Source organism: Propithecus coquereli, unplaced genomic scaffold, assembly GCF_000956105.1.
Source record: "Propithecus coquereli isolate 6110/MARCELLA unplaced genomic scaffold, Pcoq_1.0 Scaffold42, whole genome shotgun sequence".
NCBI lineage: Eukaryota > Metazoa > Chordata > Mammalia > Primates > Indriidae > Propithecus > Propithecus coquereli.
In genome coordinates this window covers 8,047,076-8,061,686 of record NW_012149952.1, presented here as the reverse complement: position 1 = coordinate 8,061,686, position 14,611 = coordinate 8,047,076, and the positions used below count along the sequence as shown (strand labels likewise).

Here is a 14,611-nt window from a genome sequence, read left to right as displayed (position 1 = left end):
TGACCTTTGTCTGTTACCAAAAAGAAAAAAAAAAGCTCCACTCAGTGCCATGTTCTACCAATTTTTTCATTAATGTTATTACAGGTTTGGTTGGAACTTCTGAAGCCCATAACAAAGCAAGTAAAAAGTAAGTATGGAAAATCACTTAAGAAATATAGTTCCCAGTTAGAACTTGAAAAATATCTCTGCAACACTACACAGTTCCTCACATTAATGTAAGGGGAGAGAAGGGCTTTGACATATGATATCAATCCTTCATACATCCAGTAAATTTAGCAATTTAGAAAATTGTTTTAATTTTGCCTGAGCTGAAGGAAATCATGCTGCTGTCTCTTTGAGTAAATCTGAAGAACCCTGGTAATTACAGCACTCTGTGGATTGGCTCGAGAAATATATCTCATGCTCTGGCACTGCAAATCTTCGAGCATCCTTGATGTCAATCTGCAATGCCATTCACCTTCTGCCTGAAAATCCTTGAGTTTTATCCCATTACAAGCATTATCCATTCGCCTTTGTTCACGTTTGAGTGCCTAATATGCATGACATATTTTCTGCCTATATTTCACAATCTACTGTGGTGGTTCTCAAATTTCAGTGTGCATTAGGATCACCTGGGTTTCTTGTTAAAATGCAGATTCCTGGGCCCCATTCCTGGGTTGGGGGCCAACAATCTGCATGTTTAACAAATTCTGCACGTGTTTCTGAGGCAGGAAGATTTCCATCAATACTTTAGGAAACACTGTTTTAGTGTCTCTTTTACTGGCTCCTCTTCTACCACCTGTTCTTTACATGTTGGTGCTTCCCACAGTCCTGCATGTTCCCACTGCGTAACTGTTGTCTGTCATATTATTCCAACAGCTTCTGAACCAATTCCCCCCAATCCATCATCTACACCACTCCCAGAGGAATCTATTGAAAATACAAACCTGAGCATATCACTTTCCCACCTTAAAATACTTCCATGGCTTCTTATTGCCCTTAGAGTAGTAAAGTTCAAACTCATTAGCATTAGAGTAGTAAAGTTCAAACTCATTAGCATGATACAGAAAGCACTGGACTCTGATTACCTTTCTAGCCTTGCCGGCCACTAACCACTTTGTATTCCCACCTCAGTTTTTGTTTGCTTGTTTGTTTTTCAGACAGAGTCTCACGTTGTCCCCTGGGCTAAAGTCCAGTGGCCTCATCACAGCTCATTGCAACCTTGAACTCCTGGACTCAGGCGATCCTCCTGCCTCAGCCTCCCCAGTAGTTGAGACTACAGGCACATGTCACCATGCCCAGCTAATTTTTCTATTTTTAGTAGAGATGGGTTCTTACCCTCACTCAGGCTGATCTCGAACTCCTGGCCTCAAGCGATCCTCCGTCCTTGGCCTCCCAGAGTGCTAGGATTACAGGCGTGAGCCACAGCGCTGCACGTCCCACCTCAGTTGACTTTGACAAAACTGATCTCAAGTGTAGGCTCCACAGATAAAATACAGAATGCCCAGTTAAATTGGAATTTCAGATAGATAAAGAATACTTTTCTTGTACAAGTATGTCCCATGCAATTGTTGTTTATTTGAAATTCAAATCGAATTGGGAGTCCGGCAGTTTTTATTCCCTAAATCTGGCAGCGCTGTTCAGATGTCAGCTCCTCTGAGAAGACTTCCTTGATGTCCTACAAACGCTTTTCTCCCTCTTGTGCTTCCTCAGTACTCAGTGCTTATGGCACTGTGGTGTTGCAATTGTCTGTCTTGATGTCTGTTTCTTCTACCAGACTGTGAGCTCTTCGTTGTCATTTTACTCTCAGTACCTGCATAGTATAATATAATGCTTGGCACATAATAGGCACCCAACAAATATTTACTGAATGAATGGTGCTAATGCTGCATGTATGTGTTTACTTTTGATGTAAAGAGTTTCTTATTTTCAAATGCAGTTAGTTGTGAAGATGAGTAGATATGTTTTCTTAATGCATGTTTTAAGATAGCTAGATAGAAAGATATCAGTCCATACTGCTTCTAGTTCTTTTTATGAGATCCTTAGGCTAGATGATATTCACCTGCCCCAGCTGAAGCTGGGCCCGTCTCTCAGCCAGCATTGCAGAATCCAAAATAGTGTATTTTCTGAATGGGACACTTCTTAGGAGAGGACATAGTAGGTCCCAAAGGGGCACATTTTTACAAAAATAAACTCGAAGGGAGAAAAAGTGGGAAGGGGATGGGAGAACTTCCCCAATTTCTATCCTCATAGAGACATAATTTAAAAATGGAAATACTTAATAAATAATAATTTCTATTTTAGAAAAATTTAGAAAATTTCTATTTTTCTATTTTAGGAATTTAAAACAGGTTTGTGGGAGGGAGTGTAGGGAGGGGAGGAAAAAGGAGAGGGGTGTGTATGTGTAAAGATCTGTAACTGTTGTAATGAACATTTATATAAAACTTATGGAGATATTGTGTTTTAAGATCCTAAGGAGGTTGTTTTCAAATTTATGGTGAAATTTTTCCCAGTGGACCCTGGACATCTGCGGGAAGAACTTACAAGGTATGGAGTTTACCTGTGTGTCTACTTTATGATGTTATGATGTTAATCGTTATTCTCTATTTATCAGGGCAAGGGCTTCTGGCCCTCTTTGCAAGGCTTGGCTTTAAGTCACTCTCTTGGAAATGGTTAACAGTTGGAGAGAGGGTGGGTCTGGCTGGTCTTCCAAAGCGTGGGGACTGCGAAGAGAAGGAGGGGTGATGTTCTAGAAGTGGTGGCGGGCCTGGGTGACCACTTGGGGGTTATGCCATTAACTGTTACAACAATGAGCGGGCTTTCCTTCATGGCATTTGTGTTTCAATCAGAGGGCAGCTTAACAGCACAGGTATGATGCCAGCCAATTTCAATGGACATTGAAAACGGAGGGTTATGTGGATGTATCTCATAAGTAGAAGGCAAAATATTCTGTAATGATGCCATAAACTTATGAAAAATGCCCTTCAGAACTACAGTGGAAACCTACTTCTGCAAAGATATATTGTCAACATAACATTCCCCCACACCTTACTCCACTTTTTAGACTTAGACTCTTACACATAGAAGGGATTTAAGAGATAATCTAGTCCAGTCCTATTGGTTTGCGAATGAGGAAATAGGTCCTGGGAGCTAAAGTGACTTGGCCAAGATCACAGGATCACAGTTATTCTCCCTGATGTCTTTTCCCCAGTGTGGTTCAGGGACATTCATCTTTACCCCTTTTATATAGGACTTTTATGAGGGGCCTCTGCAGAAGTCATCTGTCACAAGCCTCTTTCTCCCTCTTCTAATTCTCTCCACACTTGTGAGTTGTAGGCCACTTTCCCAGATAACTTGATATCTTGATATCAATTTGCACTTGATAACCCATTTCAGTTGAGTTTCAAATTGTGACCAATTTTTATGGAGATAAACTTTTTCAAAAAAAAAAGGATGAGAAAATCAATATGATGATAAATGATTCATCAGCTGTTCAGAGCAAGGATTTGGTATTTGTAGCAGGCAGCTGCCATCTTAATAGCAAGGACCGTGTCAAATGACAAGAAGTTTCCTTTCTTGCTTGCTAGAAGCAAAATGAAATTCACTTTCCCTTTAGCAACTGAAGCTGATTATTCTAATTGATTATTCTATTTGAAAACAGGCAATGGCAAAGGTTAGGCTTTCTTTATTTTTTCCCATTGGTCTATTTAAGAATACTTAACTATGGTTGAGTTTACAAGGATGCCTTGTTTAGGCTAATACATGGGTTTCTGAGAGTGGTGTGCAAATATAATTTTTCTAATTGGATCATCTCTGATGCATTAGGGGAGCTCACAATTTGAAAGATAATAATGATGAATGCTTTTGTAAACTGAATAATCACCTACTAATTTACCTGTTTTTTTCAATCTGAATTTTCATCTATCACTTGCAATTAATTTTGATTTACCACATTGCTTTCAAGGCTTAATTGGCTTTTTAAAAAGTCCACATAGAACATTATTTAGAAAATCATATTTTGTATAGGGAAATGCTTGCAGTAGGTAATCAGAGTTTTAATTTATAAAATAAAATATTAGGGCTGGGTGTGGTGGCTCCCAGCTGTAATCCCAGCACTTTTGGGAGGCTGAGGTCGTAGGATCACTTGAGGCTAGGAGTTGGAGACCAGCCTGGGCAACATAGCGAAACCTTGTCACTCCAGCCTGGGCAACAGAGTGAGACCTTGTCTCTAAAAATAATAATAATAAATAATATATAATATATATTAGAGCCAATTTTGGACCATGGAAGAAGGCAGTCAGTGGTGGAGTCTTTGTTATATACATTTTTTTCAAAAGTTGATTCTGTTATGATAAGGACTTAAGAGTATGGGACAAATCCTATCTGTTTGGCAGAGCCTTGGATACCAACCTCTATTTTATGGGTCCCTGATGAGCCTTCAGTGGGAAAAATGGTAGTCTGGTTTAGTTATTTTCAGTAAACATTAATTACATATCTACTCTATGTAAAGTGCTGTGCTAGGCTCTGGTGATACAGAGCAGTGTTTCAGGCAAAGGGAATAGCATGGGTAGAAGCATGGCCTCAAGTCTTTGATTTCTGAAACGTAATCTTTTGGATAGAAGGCAGCCTGAGTTTGGTGGCAGACTTGAGTTCTAGCCACAGTTTCACTATCTTTGGGTGATATGACCTTGTCAAAATCACCTAGCCCCTCTATTTCCATAATTATAAAATGAGATGATCATTCCTTGCTCCACCAACCGCCTAAATTGTTATCAAAGTGAGTATTTGATAGCATTTTGTAAACAGTGCACTACTGGCCTTGTGAGTGCACTTATTCTTGCTGGATCTCCTTGTTTCTGTAGCTGGGGATATGGCTTTGCTACGTGGCAGAAACCACCAGAGGATGATTGGCCAACTCCCTCAAGTTGGTGGGAGGATTTGGCCAGGGTGATTCCTAATGGCTCTGAGGCCTGCCAAAGTGCTGGATCAACCGAGTTGTGGTCTGGGGCTGGTTTGTGGCTGAAGCAAAGTTTATGCATTACTCACCGCCCCAAAAAGGCATCTGACTGACTGAGGGCACCGTTCCTCTCTTGAATCATCTTAAATCGAGGAGAAGGGAAATGTTTCTTTCTTATTCCTCTTTCTTTATCAAGAGATTTTTCCCAACTTCTTTGCAGGTATCTTTTTACTCTCCAGATAAAGAAGGATTTGGCTCTAGGAAGGCTTCCATGCAGTGACAACTGTACAGCGTTGATGGTATCTCACATCTTACAATGTAAGTAGCAAATGTCTGCTTCGGGGCTATCAGCCAGGTAGAGAACCAAGCAAAGGAGCCCAGCTCTCTCATTGTGCCCAACACTGTTAGGATTTACAGAGGAGAGAAAGCCTGGATATGATATAGGCGAACAGCATGGTCCAGTCGGAAGAGGCTGGTTCATTGCAGTCATTGAGATTTGGATTCAAATCCTGTCTCTACTACCTCTAACTGCTGTAGGGTGAAGTCCCTTCACTTTTCTGAACCTGAATTTCCTTGTCTTTAAATAGTGACAAGAATACCTTCTCACAGGGTGGTTCTGTAGATTAAAAGTAAATACTAATTTTCTTCTACCTCAGTCCAACTTTCCCCTCCCATTGCCTGGGGACTTGCTGTCCAGGAGCTGGTTTGGGCTAATCTGGGCATGGACTTTGCCAGGAAGTCCCCCATTCCCTCTCCTTGCCCCAGGATACATCTCTGGTACCCGCTGTCTGTGGCACATTTTCACAGTTCATGGCTCTAGAGAACAAAGCACAGAGTACAGCAGGTGGAGAGAGGCTGGAGTGAAAAAGGCCCCAGGCATCTATTAGAGTTCCCCATGTGCTAGCAGCCAAGCAGTTGGATTAGGCTAAATAATGCAGGTAGGTAGAAGGAGGCCTGGGGAATAGTGGCGGCCTGCCAGGGAGGGGGTGACACTGGGCAGGTCAGGCTGTTCCAGCAGCCCTAAGGGCAGGATTTAGGCAGCTGGAGATAATATCTCTTCTTCTGGGGCCAGTTGGACTTTTCCTTTCTTCTAGAGAAGCCTCCCAAGAATAAGCTGTTCTTTACTCGTCCTGCAGGATCATAACTTCATTTTTTAATTTGTTTCATAAGTCCATTTTTGACCTCTGTGTCTTTCCTTTCTGGCATTCCAGAAATGGTAGATTTCTGATTTCACCAGGATTTCCAGAATTAAGTGCTTCATAGGGACGATGTCTGAATCAGTGTTTACCAAGTAACTCCTGACCGGGACAGGTGATGAGAGCCCCAGGATCTCAGAAAGGCAGTAGGCAGTAAGAGCAGTAGTAATCAGGGAAGGCTGATGGAGGACGTGGCTTTTGTGCTGGGCCTTAAAGGGACACATGAGAATTGGATAGGTAGTGATAGGTAGAGGAGACAGCATGAAAAAAAATGGCGATGGGACAAGAAGCAGCATATATAGAGGCTGAAGAACGAACCAGTATAGCTCACTCATAGAGTCTGCTTAGGAGAGGTGGTGAAAAATGAACCACCATTTTGAAGAGTTTTGAAAGCCAAGGACACTAACCTTATGTCCAGTATTGTACTTGGCACTGGGGTGGGGGCGTGGGTAGTGCAGATAGAGGAAATAATGCTGGAAGACATCCTTCTCCACTAGCTGCCTGTGGCAGCAGTCAGGGGATTGGGGCTCCTGGGTGACCTCTCATGGGGGAGCCCAATTTCATTCTTAACAGTTCAGCCTTATGGATTTGGGCATTCCCTAGTGGCCATTTCAGGCATAGCACACAGCACTTTAGCTTTTCCAGAGGATGTTTTGTTTGTCAATAGGAGTTCTTTCCATGGAAAAAAGCTACAGTTGAGTAAATTAGCTCTTCATGATCAACCCCAGTCAGACTCTTTCACTGGACTCTAAGGTAGTGTGCAGAACACAATCATATTTATCATTCATTTATTCAATATTTTATTCATCTAACATTTGTTGGATGCCTGTTATGTTCTAGGTATTCAAGAACCTCCACATTCTGACCTCATCTGCTCCAGTCTCTCTTACACACCTCTCTGCTCTAGCCAGAAAGTTTCTCCCAAACACAATTTGTACATTTCAGATGAAGCCCCTCTCTTATGAACTCTCTTTGTAACGCTTCTTGGTAATTCATTCAACAAAAATGTATTGAGTACCTACCACCTGCCAGATACTATTATAGGTACTGAGAACAACAGAAGTGAACTAAACAGACAAAAATCCTTACCCTCATGGAGCTCGTATTTTCAGAGTGGAAGAGAATCAATGACCAAAATAAGTAAATAAATTATATAATACATGGTAGAAGGTGATAAGAGCAATGGAGAAAAGTGAAGCATGGGAGGAAGATGGGGAATTCTGGGGGTGGGTACTGAATATTTAAACAAGGTGGTCAGCATAGGCTTACTCAAAAGTGATGTTTGAACAGACTTCACAGAGGTGGGAGAGTAAGCCATGCAAAATCCAGTGGAAGAGAGTTCCAGGCAGAGAGAACATCCAGTGCAAAGGGCCTGAGGTGAGAGTGTGCCTTGGGTGTTTGAGAAACATCCAAAAGGCTTTTGTAGCTGACTGGAGCTGAGTGAGAGAGGGAAAGAGTAATCATGGAAGTCCTTAAAAGCATGTTAAAGACCTAGAGTATGACTCTAGAGCTGGGAAGCCATTGAAGCAGTTTAAGCAGAGGAGTGAAATGATCCAAATTAGGTTTTTCTATTTTATTTTATTTTTTTAAGGGGTGAGGGATTGTGAGGAGGGGTGTTCAGTTGCCTTGTTTTGCTTTTGTTGAGACAGAGTCTCACTCCATTGCCCTGGGTAGAGGGCCGTGGCATCATTGTAGCTCACTGCAACCTCCACCTCCTGGGCTCAAGGGATCCTCCTGCCTCAGCCTCCTGAGTAGCTGGGACTACAGGTGTGCACTGCAATGCTGGGCTGAGTTCCTCCCCCCCACCTTTCTTTTTGATAGAGACGGGGTCTCCCTCTTATTCAGGCTACTCTCGAACTAGCTGAGCTCAAGCAATCCCCCCTGCCTTGGCCTCCCAGAGTGCTAGGCTTATAGGCGTGAGCCACTGCGCCCAGCCTGAATTACGTTTAGGTAGGATTGTGTTGGCCACTGCATGAAAATAGGCCTTAGGAAGGAATGATGGAAGTGGGGAGACCAGATAAGAGGATATTGGAGGAGAGAGAGACGATGGCAGTTTGGACCAACATGGTAACAGTGAAGGTGCTCATAACATTTGTCACCTTCTGTTGCTGGTGATACTTATTTATTTGTATGTCATAGTTGTCTTCCTAGATTGTCATAGTCTTGTATGGAGAAAAAAAAATAAGCACAGTTATATGTGCTCTTATTTTCCTTAGGGTCAACATGGGGTCTTGTGCTGAATGAACTGGAAGATTGGTGTGTGTGCATGTGATTTATTTTAAACAACAGCTCTATTGAGGTGTAATTTACATGTCATAAAATTCACCCACTTTAAACATTTTAAATGCACAACTCAATGATTTTTAGTAAATTTACAGCATTGTGCTACCATTACCACCATCGAGTTTTAAAACATTTTCATCACGCCAAAAGGGATCTCTCATGCCCATTTGTAGTCATTGCCTGTTCTCATGCTCAGCCCCAGGCAACCACTAATTTACTTTCTGTTTCTATGGATTTGCCTTTTCTGGACATTTCATGTAAATGGAATGGTAAAATGTGTGGTTTTCTGCATGTGGCTTTTTTCACTCAAAATAATGTTTTTGAAATTCATGCATATTCTAGCATGAATCACAGCAATTTGTTTGAGTAGAATTCCATTTTATGGATTTGCCACATTTATCACCTATTCACCTGGTCATGGACATTTGGACTGTTCCTAGTTTAACTATTAAGAATGATGCTATAAACATTGGCATACAAATCTTCGTATGAATACATGTTTTTATTTCTCTGGGGTAGATTCCTAGGAGTGTAATTGCTGGGTCTTATGGTAAATATATGTTGAACATTTTAAGAAACTGCCAAACTGTTTTCCAAGTTGCTTATAAAATTTTCCAAATTCCAAACCAGGAATGTATGAGGTTTCCAATTTCTGCACAGCTTCACTAATACTTCATATCGTGCATCTTTTTTATTATGGCCATTCTAGAGGGTATGAACAGGTATCTCATTGCAATTATAATTAGCATTTTCCTAATGACTGATGATATTAAGCACCTTTTCAGGTGCTTATTCCTATGTTTTTTTTGGTAAGATGCCTATTGAAATCTTTTGCTCATTTTAAAATGAATTGTTGTATTATAATTTAATTCTAAGAGATTTTTGTAAATTCTGATTAAAAAGACTTTATGAGATATGTCATTTACAAATTTCTCTTCCAATCTGTGACTTGTCTTTTCATTTTGTAATGATGTCTCTTCATTTTTTAATGATGTTTTTTGAAGTACAACAGTTTTTAATTTTGATGGAATTCCACTTTCTGAATATTTTTTAGTGGATCATGCTTTTGGTATTGTATCTAAGAACTCTTTGCCTAACTTAAGGCAACAAAGTTTTCTCCTGAGTTTTCTTCATGAACATTTATAGGTTTTCCTCTTAGATTTAGATCTATGATCTACTTTGTGTTAATTTTTTATATGCTTATGTGACGTATGGTGTGAGGAAGGGGTCCAACCTCATATTTTTGTATGTGGATATTCATTTATCCCAGCACTATCCGTTGAAAAGTCTATTATTTCACCCCATTGAATTGTCTTGGCACCATTGTCAAAAACCAATTGACCATAAATGTAAGAAGTAATTTCTGGACTCTTAATTATGTTTCATTCAATCTGTATGTTTATTCTTATGCCATTACCACACTGTCTTGATTACTGTAGGTATGTTTTAAAATAGGGAAGGGTACACTCTCCAACTTTGTTCTTCTTTTTCAAAATTGGTTTGGTTATTCTGTGTCCTGTGCATTTCCATGTAAATTTTAAAATCATTTATCAATGTCTACACAAAAGCCTGCTGAGATTTTGATGGGTATTGCATTGCATTTATAGATCAATTTTGGAAAAATTGCCATCTTAACAATATTGAGTCTTCTCACCTGTGAACCTGAAATGTCTCTCCATTTATATAGCTCTTTTAAAAATTTCTCTTGGTAATGTTTTATAGTTTCCAATGTACAAGTTTTACACTTCTTTTGTTAAATTTATTCTTCAGTATTTTATTCTTTTTTGATTCTATTATAAACCAAATTGTTTTCTTAATATCATTTTCAGATTATTCATTGCTCATGTATACAAATACAGTTACTTTTTATGTATTGCTCTTCTATCTTGCTACCTTGCTGAACTCACTTATTTAGTTTTAGTAGTTTTTGTGGGTTCCTTAGGATTTTCTACATACAGGATCATGTTAACTGCAAGTAAAGACGGTTTTATCTTTTTCTTTTTAGTATAAATTCTTTATATTTCTTCTTCTTGCCTGATTGCACTGACTAGAACAACCAGTATGATGTTGGGTAGAAGTGGCAAGAGCAGACACTTTTATCTTGTTCCTGGTCTTAAGGGAAAGCATTCAGTCTTTCACCATTTGGTATGATTATGATGTTAGCTGTATGTTTTTCATAGATAACCTTTGTCAGGTTGAAGAAGTTCCCTTCAATTCCTTGTTTGTTGAGTGTTTTTTTCTTTTAACCATAAATGGGTGTTGGATTTTGCCCAGTGTTTTTACTGCATCTATTTAGATGATAATGTATGGTGGTTTTTCCCCCTTTTTTCTATTAACATAGTGTATTACATTAATTACTTTTCCTATGTTGAACTGACCTTCCAATCCTGGAATAAATCCCACTTGGTCATAGTGTATAATCCTTTTTATATGTTGCAGGATTCAGTTTACTAGTATTTTGCTGAAGATTTTTGTCACTGTATTCATAAGGGATATTGACTTATACTTTTCTTTTCTTTCTTTTTTCTTTTTTCTTTTTTTTTTTGAGACAGAGTCTCACTCTGTCGCCCAGGCTAGAGTGCAGTGGCATCAGCATAGCTCACAGCAACCTCAAACTCCTGGGCTCAAGCAATCCTACTGCCTCAGCCTCCCAAGTAGCTGGGACTACAGGCATGTGCCACCATGGCCAGCTAATTTTTTCTATATATTTTTTTAGTTATCCAGATAATTTCTTTCTATTTTTTTTAGTAGAGACAGGGTCTCGCTCTTGCTTAGGCTGGTCTCGAACTCCTGAGCTCAAACAATCCGCCCACCTCAGCCTCCCAGAGTGCTAGGATTACAGGCGTGAGCCACCGCGCCCGGCCTATACTTTTCTTTTCTTATGATGTCTTTTTCTGGTTTTGGTATCAGGGTAATATTGGCCTCATAGAATGAGTTTGTAAATATTTCCACCTCTATTTTCTGGAAGAGTTTGTGGAGAATTGGTATTAAATATTTATTTCTTTTTTGAATATTTGATAGAATTAATCAATGAAACCATCTGAGCCTGATTGAGTTTTAGTGGGATTTGTACGTTTATCAATATTGGTAAAAATAAAGAAAGAAAGAAAATAGTCATTGCTTTGGTGTTTTAAAAAACTGTTATATGGAAATTTTCATTATATTGTGATTTTGAAATATACATATAAACCTCACCTGTCTGAAAATGAGCATACCATCTAAAACACAAATGGAAAACTAAGATAGAAGGGAAAAAAAACAGCCTTCCAGTACTCAAAGTAGGTGCCCCATTGTCCACGTATTTTACTCAATAGGAGAGCAGCACAGAATTCCAAGGAGAGTCTATTTACTCTTATAGAACATAAAATGCTAACAGGTTTGGATATCTGGGTTCCCATTTTATGTTAGATTAGAAGTCTCAATTTATCATGAAATGTTCTAAACTTTGACTTCAGGGTTCTTTAATAACCAGGAAGTGATTCTTATAAATATGACAGAGAGCAAGGACACATAAAAATTATAAAGAAGAAAAAAGAATCCAAAAATCAAAACAGTCTAAGGCCATTTATGTTAAGGGCAGATAATCCTAACTACCTCAATTGCCTTTATAGGCATAGTGCTGTAATAGATGTATATACCAATAAACTGGAGACATCTAGAAAAGAGTAAAATTATAATCATGGATAAAATGCCAGCTATTTGGAAAACCCAAAATGATTCATCTACTAGGGATTCTAGATAGCTGGGGATTTACTAGATTCCCAGTGTACAGAGTGATGAATTGGCTGTGACTGGCTTGCATTGTGGTTGGCATTTATATTCCCCTTTCTTGATAATATATCATCAGGATGGAGTGAGATTAGGGGGCTGTATTTGTTTGCTAGGGTTGCCATAACAAAATATCAGAGACTAGGTGGCTTAAATGACAAAAATGTATGTTCTCACAGTTCTGGAGGTTAGAAGTCCAAGATCAAGCTGTCGGCAGTGTTGGTTTCTGCTGAGGTCTCTCTCCTTGGCTAGCAGATGGCCTCCTTGTTGTGTGCTCACACGATCTTTTTACTGCTTGCTCACATTCCTGGTGTGTCCAAATTTTCTCTCTTTGTAAGGATACCAGTCACATTTGATTAGGGCCCGCCCTAATGGTCTCATTTCATATTTATAGGCCCTATCTCTAAATATAGTCACATTCTGTGGTACTGGGGGTTAAGACTTGAACGTATGAACTTGGTCAGGGGGACAAAATTCAACCTATAACAGTAGCTGATTGGTAGTAGGAGAGATCATAAATGGAATGTGGGAGAAGAAAAATCTAATAAAATATTCAACTATAATCTTGGAGCCTTTAAGACCTACACTTGGTCTGTGACTTCCTGTACTGAGACCTCATAGCAACCCGCTGCTTCTGGTTCAAAAAGAGCCAGTTCCACCCCCCACGCTCCCACAGAAACATAAATATACATAAAGCATGGGGCGAGAGGCATGGGGCTGCACTGACTGCAAAGAAAGAGCTGTTTAAAGGAGGCCAGAGGATATGCTCGGTGCTCTATTGCTTAACTCCTAAATGGTAATGTGAAAAATGTTACTTTTTCTGTCATGCAGCTGAACTGGGAGACTTTCATGAAGAAACAGATAGGAAGCATCTGGCACAAACCCGGTACTTACCAAACCAAGACTGTTTAGAGAGCAAGATCACACACTTTCATCAGAAGCACATGTAAGTACTTTAACTGGCACCTGCTTCCCCAAGTAGAGAACACTGAAGCTGGGGACAGCCTCTTAAAAGCAAGCCCTTAAGCCTGAGAAGCTTTAGGCTCAAGAAAATGCTGAGCTCCTCATGGAGCTCTTATGGTGGAAGTGTCATTCTTGCTGCATTTATTAGGCTCATAAATTCTTTCCCTTTTCAGTGGCAGGAGCCCAGCTGAATCTGACGTTCTGCTACTGGATATAGCAAGGAAGCTGGATATGTATGGCATCAGGCCTCACCCTGCCAGTGATGGTGAAGGGATGCAGATTCACCTGGCTGTTGCTCACATGGGAGTACTGGTGTTACGGGTAACAGCTCTTTCCTTTCAAGCCCTTCAGCTTGAGGGGGTTATCTTGGCTCAACTTGGGTGTTCATTCCCAAAGAGATTCCACCCCTCAGTCTTCCCACCAGCTGGAAAAGGAAGTAATTTATTGTATTTACTTGTAGTTGATAGTTAATCTATTATATTTACCTTTAGTTGCATGACAAGTATGCATGACAAACTAATAACCATGGGTATGTGTAGGGAATAGATAGAGGGGGACAGAAGCAGGAGTGACAGTAGTAGGAGTAAGACTTCTTAACATATATATCTTTTTGTATACCTTTGATTTTTGGACAATGTGAATAGATTCCCTATTGCACAAACAACAACCAAAGAAAAGCTAAGTGTTTGGGCAGACCAGAAAAGGCAAAGGAGTTTAGAGGAGTTAGGAATGGGTGAAGCCTGCAGTAATTAAATAGAATATACTAGAGGAGGTTCTGTCTGAGTTGACAAGAAGGCTTGACTATGTGGAAGGCTTTCTGGGTGGGGAGAATGAGGAGACTATAGGAGAAAGGTACAGAGTTGGATATAATGGTGTTTTGGGGGGGCAGTGGGAGTGTAGGTTGCATATTCAATATAAATGGGGCAGTGAGATACAGCCAAGACCTGATGGAGGCAGTGAGGAGCTACTAAAGGTGTTTGAACAAATGGAGTGGCAAAAGAAAGAGGGCATTTTTTTTTTTTTTTTTAGCAGATGAATTTGGAAACATGAGAAAGGGGTGAGATTAGAGACGCTATTACAGTAGTCCTTTCCTATTGCGATCTCCCTGTCTTGGCTAGGAATCTTCCCCAGGCATCCCCCTTCTTGCTTGCATTCCAGAGCAGCCTTGTATCCCACCTGGAATGCCCTCTTTGGCCATCCCTTCTACCTAGTGTGACAGGATCAATCTGCATGAGAGATGGGTCAAAGGTGGTCCCATTCATGAAGTGCATTTTCTATCAGGTTTGCACTGTCTTACAAACCAACTCTTGCTGACACATTCTGAAATCTACCATGTGTTTCTTTATAGGGAAATACAAAGATCAATACTTTCAACTGGGCTAAAATCCGCAAGTTGAGTTTTAAGAGAAAGCATTTTCTTATCAAACTCCATGCCAACATCTTGGTAAGTAGCTTTCTAATATAT

The 14,611-nt window shown here is 40.0% G+C and overlaps 1 protein-coding gene across 2 annotated transcripts in view; it reads left to right on the top strand.

The window, feature by feature from the left end:
* Window positions 1-14,611, top strand: part of FRMD7 (FERM domain containing 7) — a 46,082-nt gene that overhangs the window by 24,809 nt on the left and 6,662 nt on the right. Inside the window, exons 3-8 of one of the 2 annotated variants that reach the window (XM_012653335.1) lie at window positions 85-127; window positions 2,493-2,526; window positions 5,157-5,254; window positions 13,015-13,129; window positions 13,320-13,467; window positions 14,495-14,590. In XM_012653335.1, coding sequence (XP_012508789.1) covers window positions 85-127; window positions 2,493-2,526; window positions 5,157-5,254; window positions 13,015-13,129; window positions 13,320-13,467; window positions 14,495-14,590 — 534 coding nt within the window. Of the gene's footprint in view, window positions 1-84; window positions 128-2,447; window positions 2,527-5,156; window positions 5,255-13,014; window positions 13,130-13,319; window positions 13,468-14,494; window positions 14,591-14,611 lie in introns of both variants that reach the window. The other variant, XM_012653334.1, reaches the window with a different exon arrangement.